This window comes from Asterias amurensis, chromosome 18 (genome assembly GCF_032118995.1).
Source record: "Asterias amurensis chromosome 18, ASM3211899v1".
NCBI classification, from domain to species: Eukaryota; Metazoa; Echinodermata; class Asteroidea; order Forcipulatida; family Asteriidae; genus Asterias; species Asterias amurensis.
The window spans coordinates 13,848,736-13,861,409 of record NC_092665.1 but is presented as its reverse complement, the minus strand read 5'-3'; the positions used below and the strand labels follow the sequence as shown (position 1 = coordinate 13,861,409).

The following is a 12,674-nucleotide window of genomic DNA, read 5'->3' as shown; positions in this document are numbered from 1 at the left end:
GGCCGCGCCCGTGAGAGCCATTACCTTGTTTTTATTTTGTGGGTATGTATGTGTGGTGCGTATGTAACTGCAATCAAATGAATGTCTAGTCTCGCTATCTCACACGGCCGGGTGCGCGCACGAAGGGCTGTTTTGCTGAACCACCATGAGGAAGTTCTCATCATAGCTGAGGTAAATAACTACATACAATTGTTAATTGTAGCTAAACTTAAGCTAGTTGTAGTAGTCTTAACTGATTTATTGTCGTCATGTTACGGTTATACATGTATTTGTTTGTGCTACTTTCCAACCAGGTACACTGTGCATGCAGAGCACAAAGCCAACAGGTGAATATAAATCATGGACGATTTCAAAGGTGTCGGCGCTTCATCTGCCGATGCTGATGTCACTCAAGATAAGTCTGGGGATCAGAAGATCTCATCAAGCCCCACAGACGGACCCAAAGATCCAAGCATCAAAGACAACATGGTACCAGTGGCTGGCGGTACGAGTGACATTGATGAAACTAGTTCAAACCTCACAGATCGACCCCTCGATCCCACAAGCACGGAAGACGACTTGGCACCAGTGGCTGGTACCAGTAACATTGACAAAACTAATTCAAGAGTTCAGGAAGATAACCATGATTTAGACTCTGACAACAACAGTGAACCACTTTTAGATAAGAACGCAAACTCCAAACCGAAACGTTGCAATCCCTTCAATAAAAAAATCAGTGAAGATGCATCCAATTTCAGAGAGAAAATGGAGCCAAATGCCTCCTCGAGTCAGATGGAGGTATCCGATGCTAATGATGGGCAGCAAAGTGAGCTGAGTACCGGAGCCGACAAGATGCTGAAGAAACCTTTGAATGAGATTCTTAATGATGCAGGGCAGTTCTCTTTTGTGGCACTCTGCAGCGTCAAGTTAACTCTACTCTTTGAAGATGAGTGGAACAAGTGAGTATTAACCCCTTGAAGATGCGGAATAAACTCGCAAAAATTTGGGCGTGCCTGCCCAGAACTGCACTACCAGTAACCCAAGCACAGATTTCCCCAGATTTCACTTTAGCAATGATGGCCCGATATCTAAAACGTAAATAATTTTGTTGAACCACTCGCCCTTGCTAGACTAAATTAGATTTAGAGCCCACCACTAAAATTGATCTTGAATGTTTTATTTTATAGAGACTGGAAGACGAAGACAGTCAAGAGCCTTGTCAAACACATGAAGCTTCCTAAGAAAACTGAGGAGACGATGTTGATGTTCATGACCACTCACCAAGATGAGCAAAGTGCTACCATCTTTGCGGATAGCTTAGTCAGTGGCCCTTGCCTTGTCAAACCGCAGTACATTCCTCAGGTTTGAAACATTTGTTTTTGGTTCATCTGTTGTAATACAAAATAATAAAAGAAGAATCTTATACAGCGCAAAAACATAACTAGAAGAAATCTTGATGCGCTTTACAAAAACCTTAAAAACTACAAAGAATGAGAAAATGCAAGTTGAAATAGTGTAGGTGGGGTTTGAGGTTGAGTTTGAAATTGTCCAGGGTAGCAGCTATTCTAAGACCCTTACCGTTTTCACAAAGGGCCACATATCTTAGAGGGAGTGTTTTGTATATTGGCGTGATGTGGTTGTGTTGGCATATTGAACTGGAGTGATGTGGTTGCGTTTCTTTTGGAAAAATAGGCCTACCAGGCGAGCAGCTGAGTGTTTTGTAATTGGCAGCCAGTGAATATCGTTGAGAATTGGAGTGATGTGGTTGCGTTTCTTTTATAGACCTACCGGGGCAAGCAACAGAGTTTTAGAGGCACTGGAGTTTGTTGATATCTTTGTTCACTTCTCTACGAGAACAATCTCAAATTGCAGTGAATGATTTCTCCTGAGAGCAAAATATGTCAGTTGCTGCTCAAAAATCAACATTTGCTACTGAATATTAGCATTCAGTGAAATGTGATTTTTAATCTCGTTACGGCAGGATCTGATTGGTTATGCCTTATCGGGAGGGCAGTACGACGCTCGTACTAGAGTCTTGGCCCTCACTGTCGCTCGCTCAGTAGGAGTACAGGAGGATGAAGTGCAAGACTTTGAAGCTACCATCGTGAGCTCCTTCATTCAGGAAGAGGTATTGCTCTCAGAGTAAGTAGTAGGCCGTGTCCGAAATGGCGACTTCCGCTACAGCTACGGCTAGATCGCGTGCGTCTGCCTATTCTTCAAACACTGGCCGACGCGCTGATCTAGCTGGCGCTGTAGTCAAAGTCGCTGTTTCTGACATGGACTAAGTCTCAAGAGCGTTTAGTAGATGAAGTAAATCATTGGTTTATTTTGGGGTGAATAAAAAGCAAAATTGGCTAGAGTGGGACTTGAACCTGCGACCTCTTGACCAAGGTGCCGCTGCTCTACCAACTTTGCTTTCTCGCCCTTATGTTGGCAGTCTCCTTGTGTTGTCAGTCAGAAGCCATTCAACCTTTAACTGTTGTAAAATCATTATCCAGGGGTCATACCCAAGTTTACAATTATTATAACCTGGGAAGCGGTACAGTGATCACCTTCAGGGGATGCAACTTTTTGTTTTCAAATACCAAAGTAGTAACCCGCAATGGAAACTAACTGGCTGATTATGGCTGGACAAAGAAACAACTTGTTTACAACGGGGCTTGAATCTGGAATTTCTGGATTAGCCTTCCGGTGCTTTACCAACTGAGCCTATCTTTGCTTTCAGAAAGGACAAGCGTATCAATTTAGTTTTTGTTTCCCCTCTCTAGCCGGACCAGTGAAGAAAATAAATGAACCTTTAATCTTGCACCTTGTTTGTGGATTGGTTTTTCTAGGCTACTTGATGGTCGATTTCTTTTCCTTTTTTTATTCAGAGAAGAGCAGAAGGAGAATCACAAACGAGCCAAGATGAAGAAAATGAAACGCTTTGCAATGATCGGTGCAGCTGCTGTAGGGGGAGGTGCTCTCATAGGTAAGAAAATATGTGTGTTTGCACCTTAGAATTTTTTATAAGAACTAGAGGGCGCACTGGTGATGCCTTGTGCACAAACGTGACGGGACAGCAACTAAGCATTGGGCAGGCAGTTGTGGCCCGTGAAAAATGGCCTACATGAGTGTAAACGTAAAAATGTTCACAAGCCTCACAAACAAATGCCATTGTATTAAATTTTGGGGTTTGTACGCTCACTTACATGATAAAAAAAAACTTGACCTTTCTTCAATAAGACCAGCAGTTTTCCCTGGAATTCCAAATGTGCTAACGCCATTATTCATCTCTGCAACATATACAGACCATTAACAATATTTCCAGTCCAGTGACATTTCTGAGCAAGGGTCATACACATCAGTTTTTTATATTTGCTGAGCAGGTTTAACCGGTGGTTTAGCAGCACCATTCAACCCATGGTTGTGCCACAACAGCGAGGTTCATACACATCTTTTTTCTTCTGTGTGCTAATCAGGTTTGACTGGCGGTTTAGCGGCTCCGTTGATCGCTTCGGCCGGTGTAGCTCTTGTAGGTGGTAGTGTTGGATTCATCGGTACGGCTGCCGGTGTGGCAGTCTTGGCGTCGGTCTTTGGAGCAGCAGGCGCTGGACTAACAGGTATTAAGGGGCCTTTCTCAAACCTCGGCTAGGGCTCTGGCTTAAGCTCCAGGCTCTATCTGCTGCCGTTCGTACCACCGCTTGCAATACTCGCTGCTCCAAAAAAGCAGGTTAAAGGCGCTGGACACTATTTGTAATTACTCAAAACATTATTAGCATACAAACTTAACCAAGAGTGTCCAGTGTCTTTAAAGACAAACATTATGCTTACCAGAATGAGGTTACCAGCCAAACTACCTTTTCACATGTACAATTTGTGATTGGTATCCTGCTCATTTCTGCTTAGCAGACAATAGTTAAGAAATTTCTGTTTGAACATTTTTAATCTCTTTACAGCATACAAGCTGAGAAAGAGAGTTTGGGAGATTCAGGAATTTAAATTTGACTCACTTTCCAATAATTATGCTTACCAGACTATGGTTACCAGCCAAACTACCTTTTCACATGTACAATTTATGAATGGTATCCTGCTCATTTCTGCTTAGCAGACAATTGTTAAGCAATATTTTATCTGTTCGTACATTTTTATTCTCTCTATACAGGTTACAAGATGAGGAAGAGAGTTGGGGAGATTCAGGAGTTTGAATTTGACTCACTATCGGACGAGAAGGACCTCCACGTCACCATTGCAATCTCTGGCTGGCTGACAAAGGATACACTTAGTAAGACTACACCCAAGGCCAGACCCCCTTAAAAAGGATTTATGTACTTTTTCAAAATGTCCACAGATTTACATTAAACTTACAGGGTTTGAAGATAATGATAGTGGAAAGCTTCCCTTTAAATGTTACTAACTGAGGTTCTGTAGTTTTTGAGAAATGAGTAAAACAAAGTCACAAAATAATTTTCGTCTCAGTAAGAATATACCAGTTATGGTATAATACCATAACTGGTTAGTACATTTTTACATGCTAAAACCGAGACAAAAATTATTTGCTTTACTAATTTCTCAAAAACTGCAGCACCTTAGTAAGTAAAATTTCAAGGGAAGCTTTCTACTATCATTATCTTCAAACTGTGTAAGTTTAATGCAAATCTGTGGACATTGTGTTTTGTGTTAGGAAAAAGTACATAACCCTTTAAAAGACGCTGGATACTGTAGACCGTATTGAATAACCCCTTTGTTGCCATGAAAGTGGCCATCTTGTAGGGCAAACCGTATGCGCGTCTAAACGCGTACATCAAATAAGCACGCAGCAGTCCCGCTTTGTATGGTACAAGTACGCACACACCCACACATGCTCAAAGATGCATTGTTGTAGGGCAGGTTTTTGAATGGCGACATCATATTCGAATGTGATAGTCGAGGAACCTTTCAAGACTAACACTTTGTGCATTTCAAATGTTTAAAGTCTCTGGACACTATTGGTGCTTACTCAAAATAATTGTCAACATAAAAACTTACTTGGTAACAAGCAATGGAGAGCTATTGATAGTATAAAACATTGTGAGAAACGGCTCCCTCTGAAGTAACATAGTTTTTGAGAAAGAGGTGATTTATCACTCAGATATTAAAAGACTTTAAAAGACTTGCACAAATTTGTGCAACAAGGGTGTTTTTCTTTCTATACTCTCTTGCAATGATGACCATTTGAGTCACAATTTTCACAGATTTTGATGTTTATGCATATTTTGGGATACACCAAGTGAGAATTACCAAAGGTGTCCAGTGCCTTTAAAAGGAAGGTATACATTTGATAATCATTCTTAAAATTGATGGCAATTAAACTTACTTGGTTAGTAGTACAGCAGCTTTCAATAAGATAAAGCATTTGTAAGAATCTTTCACTTTGAAGTAACGTGGTTATGGAAAAAATGTATATTATTTTTATTCTCCAAACCAGGGAAGCATTACTGCCAGTAACGTCTCTCAGATTGTGTATTCCAATAACGGATTTTTCGGCTTGCATAGACATAATCGCTTCAGATTTTTTCAGCAATATAATGAGAAACTTTGGGACGCAAGGTGGCAGCAGACTTACCAGGTGAATGTCCATTGTTTACGTAGTTCTGAGCGTGCGCACATGACCGAGAACAATGGAATTTACCTGGTAAGTCTGCTGCGACCAAGCGTCCCAAAAGTCTCCCATTGAAGCGCTTCTTCTTCGGGCTCACAATTTCATTCAATTTTGCTGCCTCTTCGCTTGAATTAATCTAAACCTTTCCTTTCAAGCATTTTCCATTTCCATGGCTTAAATCTGTTTGCTTAGCTTAGGCTGTATCTGAATGGGCGGCTACGGCTTACCACTATGGCTGTTGCTAAGGGTGTTGATACGGCTAACCTATGCTTCAACATGTGTTTATGATCAAGCCACAGCCACAGCCGCATCCAGCGATTCAGACATTGCCCATGTATCCCATGCTTTACAGGGAAAAGACCTTTGACCTCCTAAGGGTCAAAGGATGGGACCTTTCACTGCCTTCTCCTAACAGTGATGGTGGCATGCGCTATTTGCGACCATATCTACTCAAAAAGTGACATTTGAATAACCATAATTTTCATTTCACTCCATTCATCTATATCCGCTTCTCTTTGCCACTCAGCCTACCAGGATGAGGTGTTTGGTGAGTATTAACATCACTTAAAGGGTTTGGATACTTTTTGTACAATACAAAACACAACCGACCGCAGATTTACACATGTACTTTTAACTTGCATGGAAGCTTCCCTTAAAAATTTTACTTGCTGAGGTGCTGTAGTTTTTAAGAAATGAGTTCAAAGAATTTTACAAAAATAATTTTCATCTCAGTGAGATAAAAATTATCTTAGCATGTACAATTGATTTAGGTAACTCTCGTGAAAACATTGCTCTGTGATTTTCATTGCTCTGTGATTTGATGACTAATGAAGCTCAAACTTCTACAGGTAAATTATAATACATCTTCATTCACAGTGAGTAGTGATTCATGTCATTGCCCAAAACTTGATCTACAAAAGGTATCCAAACCCTTTAACTGTCCTACGCTCTCTCTCTGGTCTACGCTTTCTCTTTGTTATATTTACATGTTCTCTCTTGCATCTTCATATAATTTTTGGTGGTGGAATTCAGTTGCAAGTGTTAGAAAAAATAAATTTGACAGCCTAAATCAGGGCCCAGTTTCATGGCTCTGCTTACCGTAAGCACAAAATTGGCGGTTACGAAAGCAGGGAGTTCTGTACTCATTGGGTCAACCGTATTTCACAGGTTAGCGGGGAATTTTAGCTTGTTCACGGGCATACTCTATGTTAAGAGGTTCATACTTTTTGCGAATTTGAATGCGAAGTGAATTTGGCGTGAATTTGACGCCACAACTCTGTTTTCGCTTGCATTATTCGTTGCAAATTTGTAACGTCAACATGCGTATCGCCATCACAAACTGTTGTAATATTGATAAAATGTCGGTATAGAAAACAGTTTTGTATGTATGTATGTATATATTGATATTAACGTCACCCTCATTCATCGTCTGTTTCCCTGATAGATAACTTCTCTCTGCCGTGGATGACCTTGGCGACCTCCAAGGAGGTTTACTGTCTCCGATGGGAATCCAAGTTTCTCTTGGAGCTTGGGGAGGCGCTGTCGATGATCATAAACAAGATGATGACGATGGCTGCCAAGGAAGCCCTCAAAATGACCGTCCTTGCAGGTTAGTATTAAAGGCATGGACACTATTGGTAATAACTGTTAGCACAAAAACTTACTTGTTGATGTTTTAAGTTTTGAATATATCAAATGCAAGTCAGTCTCTCAGCAAATTTGTGAAATAATCAATTTGGTTTGTACCCATACACACTGATAATAATAATAATATAACAATAAATGAGACTCATAAAGCGCATTTTACAAAATTCAATGCGCTGGAAGAGTGCTACGGAAAAGACGATTATGAGAATGATGTGTGTTAGCCAGTACTGGTGTTAGCACTAGGCGTACTTTTTGCGTGGGATTCAAACCCACGACCTTTGCAATTCTAGAGCAGTGTCATATCAACTAGACCACCAAGATTGTCTGGTAGCTAGAGGCAGTTTGAATCCTATGTTTTAGCAGCGGGTACTTCATACGTACATACATACTTACATACATACCGTACATATAAACATGTTTTATATACCGCCATTTCATCAAGACCACAGCGGTTTGTGATGAAACAGAGAAACAAATAAACGATGAGACAAAATGCAAGTTAAACCAAACAGCAAAATAATCATTGTGGGAACAGGTGTGATTTCAGGCGCTTCTTGAAAATGTGAAGTGAATCAGCAGAGTGCAGAGATGGGGGGGACTATTCCAAAGTTTAGGAGCAGCAAAAGAGACGGATTTGTCAGCAGCTGAAGCAAGAGATCTGTGGTTTATTTTGTGTTCGACAAGACGGGTAGTGTTGTTTGATGGCCGCAAGCCGACTCTTCCCGGTGTGTACAAAACCAAGCACGATTACTTCAAATGTAACATCTATTATATTTGTGAAATTCGTTTAATACCACAAATCATAAAATATGTCCTTGTCTCCTGTAGGTTTGGTCGTCGCCTTTGCTCTACCGGCCACCGCCTACTCCTCATTGGTTGCTATTGACAACCCGTGGAGCGTTGTGACCAATCGGGCTGCCCAAGCCGGGAAACAGTTAGCCGAAGTGCTGCTCTCAAGGCATCAGGTCAGAATTAGGGGACAAACGGAGGCAATGACTTCAGTTGCCCATTGGTCTTGGCCTTGGTGCCCCTCCTTCAAATGTTTCCCATTGACTTTAAGAATTTTTACTGGGAGTGCCCTTGATATTTTTCAATATTGTATGCAAATGCATCTTTGGAATTTTGTTAAATCAGCTTTTTCCGTTCATCATTTTTGTATATGAAACTGGATTTGTTTTCCCGATTCGAAATGGATCTTTCAAGTTTTTCATGAACTTTTTTTTTCCAGGGTAAACGACCTGTGACCCTGGTAGGGTTTAGCATGGGAGCCCGTGTCATCTTCTTCTGTCTTAAAGAACTAGCAAACAGGAAAGGTAATGGAATTAAAGGCATTGGACACCTTTGGTTATTGTCAAAAAGACCCGTCTTCTCACTTGGTGTATCCCAACATATGCGTAAAACAACAATCAGTTAAAAGTGGACAAGCGTCCAAAAGAATATTGTACAGGGGTTTTTGTCAATTTTTTTTCAGGTTGTGAGGGGATTGTGCAGGACGCTGTGTTGCTTGGTGCCCCTGTACCTTCCACATTGAAATACTGGAAGCCGTTTGCTCGAGTGGTGGCTGGTCGAATCATCAATGGCTACTGTAGGTAAGATCTTAAAGGTACTGGGGTCGATTTCACAAAGAGTTAGGACTAGTCCTAACTTAGGACTAGTCCTAGGAGATATACAAGTTGCATGGATAGTCCTAAGTTATGACAAGTAACTGGTCCTAACTCGAGATAAGACTAGTCCTAACTCTTTGTGAAATCCACCCCTGGACACCTTTGGTTGTCATTGACCAGTGTTCTCACTTGGTGTAATCCCAACATACGCATAAGTAACAAATCTGTGAAAAGTTTGATTCAATTGGTTGTCGAAGTTGCGACAGATGATGGAAGAAAAAACATCCTTTTTGCACGGGTTGTGTGCTCTCAGATGCCTTGAATTCGAGACCTCAGCTGGGGTCTCTTAATTATTCAATTCAAATATTCTAGTGAGAAATTACCTTCAGAGGGCGTTGTTTCTCACAATGTTTTATACTATCGCAGCTCTCCATTGCTCGTTACCAAGTAAGTATTTATGCTAACATTAATTTTGACAGTTAACAATAGTGTCCAGTGCCTTTTAACAAGCTTTACAGATTTGTTTTTGCTAACAAAACAGTTGCTGGCATTGTAAGCACTTCATGTAACCCACAATATACATAAAGTGACAAACGTGTAGAAGTTTGCTGTCATTGTTGTCATGTTTTAAAGGAACATTACAGAATTGGGTTTTGCTGACAAAATAGTTGCTGGCAGTGTAAGCACTTTATGTAATCTACCATTACATAAACTGACAAACGTGTAGAAGTTTGCTGTCATTGTTGTCATGTTTTAAAGGAACATTACAGAATTGGGTTTTGCTGACAAAATAGTTGCTCGCAGTGTAAGCACTTTATGTAATCCACCATTACATAAACTGACAAACGTGTAGAAGTTTGCTGTCATTGTTGTCATGTTTTAAAGGAACATTACAGAATTGGGTTTTGCTGACAAAATAGTTGCTCGCAGTGTAAGCACTTTATGTAATCCACCATTACATAAACTGACAAACGTGTAGAAGTTCGAGATCAATCGGCCTTCTCGGTCAGGAGAGAATAGTGAAAAACCGATCACAAATTTTCCATTGCATCGATGCCAAAATAAAAATGAATAAAACGCTCACTGAGCGATAAACTCCAAACCCGAAGTTAGATTATTTATTTCTCATCAAATATGACATTTCAGACATAAATATTTTAAGGGATGTTTTCAACTATCATCATCATTATACCCGGTGTAAGTTTTATGTAAATCTGTGATCTTCACAATTTTTGTTTCTTTCCAACTCTGTAACGTTCCTTTAAATGTAGAGGTGATTGGTTGCTACAGTTTGTGTATCGAGCAGCGTCAGTACAAATGATCGACATTGCTGGATTGGAACCTGTTCAGTGGAAAGACAGACGTATGGTCAACGTGGACCTGACGGAAATCGTAAGTCCTGAAGTAAATAATAATAACAAAAAATAGAATCTTGTGAAGCCATTCTAATCTACATAGATCGTTGGTTCAAATCTTGCTCCAGTCAATTTTGTCTTTGTTCAAACTCAAATTATTTAAGGAATGTACTACACTGTGTTAGTTAGCCTACTTGGTTTCTGAAATGTATTGACAATGTGACCTGTGACATCACATGTTTACAAAAGAGCCACAGAGCCTGGACTTCCTGCAGGCACGATTTGTACACAGCCTAACGGAAGAAATCATAAAATCTTGTATTTTGTGGAGATTGCACTGTCTCATCCCTTCTAACTTTTGATATTATTAAAGGGGGGCACATCTCAAAACTTGTCCAGCTTTTACTTTCATAACACTGGGATTTATGTGGAAATTATGACACAAAATGCCAACTTTTCCATGAGACCAGTGTAGTATCTTGCCTGCCAGAATACTCAAAGAATGTACACGGTCACACTTATTGTAAACAAAGTTCACATGGTCTACTGAATAATTGAATACCTAACAAAACAAAACTTGTCTCACAATGAAGGAACAGAACAGAATTTGTTTTTGCTGGCAGTGTAAGCACTTTATGTAACCCACCCTATACATAAGCTGAAGTGATAAACTCCAAGCGGGAAATAAGTTTTATTTATTTCAGACAGAAATATTTCAAGGGATGTTTTCTACTGTCATCATTATTAGACCGTGTAAGTTTTATGTAAATCTGTGATCTTAGACAAGCATTTTCTTACCAATTCTGTAATGTTCCTTCAAATGAAATTCTGCTTTTTTTATAGGTCAATGGCCATTTTGACTATGCAGAGAAGATGGATGATATTCTCAAGATTATTGGTCTTAGAACGAGGACTTCGCGAGTCTCTTCAAAGCTGGCAAAGTTGACCCGCGGGGCCAAAGGTCAACTTGAAAGTGACCTTAGCAGTGATGACAGCGAAGATGACGATGACATCCCTATTATAGACGCAGCTGACCTAATTCTTCCAGCATCATCCAATCCATCCACCACAAAAGAAAGCATTTCTCAGAGTGCCTCAGAACCGGATTGCACCGGTCGAAACCAGTCAGAACTGGATCAGGCAAGTTCTTGCTTGGATGATATGAGCTTGAATGATTCACCTGTTTCTGTACACCAAGTAAAGTCACCTTCAATTGACCAATCGGGTGCAGATATAAAACTCCCCGATGTGGCGATTGGTCAAGAGGACAGTGCTGGAAAAGGCTATTCCATTACCAGTGAAGGGATGTCATCAAATGTAGAAGTTGGAGAGGAACTGGTGGGCTGATTTGTTTTCTTACTAAATACAATGAGGCCTTGAGATCAAATCCAAATTAAAGATATACGCAAAGGGCTATTCCATTAACAGCGAAGGGGTGTCATAGGATACCTTGAGTGGAATGTTCTTGAATACTGATGTCAGAGAAGCCTTGAGATTAAGTCTAAGTTAAGGATGGATGTCATCAAGTTGCCTTATCGGTATAAATCCATAAAAAAACTCACAGCAAATCAAGAAACTTTTATATCTAAATTTAAAGTACTGAAACTGTTTCTTTATATTCACTATTTTATAGTTTTACAGGCATTTTCTTTGATCGTGGCACAAAGTGTTTTGTACAGTTTTACTTTAGATACAATCAACAAATTAACAATTATTTTTTTCCAAAGATGTATTCTGCCAATGAAGAATTGCCTTATTAAAACTAAAAGCAATTATTTCATCTGAGTGTAAATATCTTAAATGAACAATAATCAATAGATGTTAAATTTTCACGAGCATAAAGAACACTATTTGTGTTAATACCCATAAACCGATGTTTGTTCAAGGCATTGGACACCAAACAAGCAGAGAAAGAATTGTTTTTTGTTAAGGACCAGTTTTCAGACTTGGTGTAGCCAAACATAATTTGTATGCATAAACAACAAATCTGTGTACATTTGGACTCATTTGGTCATGGAAGTTCAAGAGAATAATGAAAGAAAAAACACTCCTGTACAAAATTTCTTTGTTGGTGAAGTTACAGTTGCATGTCTGTTTTCCAATAGTAGTCGACACTTGTATAGTTGTACAAAATATTTTGTTATATGAGTTTAACTGTTTAATTAGCTAGTGTATACAGCAAATCATGCATGTCATGTGTACAAAATTAAATAAAACTAAACCCAGTAAAATTGTACTTATTATTTGTAATGTTTTATGCATTATTTTATCAATTTGACAAAACAATTCATCTTGATTTAATATCAGTACTACAAACAAAATTTTCAGCTGAAATGTGATTGTTATTAATTCACCTTAAATACTACAGAATAATATAATATCAAATTAATTTTACATTTCTATCATTTGTAATAGCTACAGAGGTACAAATAAAGTTATAAAAAAGTCATATCGAGAATAGACCCTGAT

The 12,674-nt window shown here is 39.4% G+C and overlaps 1 protein-coding gene across 2 annotated transcripts; it reads left to right on the top strand.

Moving 5' to 3' along the window:
• Positions 1-12,665, top strand: LOC139950507 (transmembrane and coiled-coil domain-containing protein 4-like). 2 transcript variants are annotated; one of them, XM_071949230.1, is made up of 14 exons: positions 1-171; positions 294-938; positions 1,167-1,341; positions 1,961-2,121; positions 2,853-2,950; positions 3,441-3,581; positions 4,124-4,243; positions 6,126-6,146; positions 7,044-7,208; positions 8,075-8,211; positions 8,475-8,559; positions 8,718-8,835; positions 10,122-10,242; positions 11,049-12,665. In XM_071949230.1, exons 2-14 carry the CDS (start codon positions 340-342, stop codon positions 11,550-11,552), a joined length of 2,445 nt encoding a protein of 814 aa, XP_071805331.1. In that variant the 5' UTR covers positions 1-171; positions 294-339; the 3' UTR covers positions 11,553-12,665. The 2 variants fall into 2 exon arrangements, with proteins under 2 accessions (XP_071805331.1, XP_071805332.1); XM_071949231.1 differs by lacking the exon at positions 6,126-6,146.
• Positions 12,666-12,674: the final 9 nt, after the last annotated feature.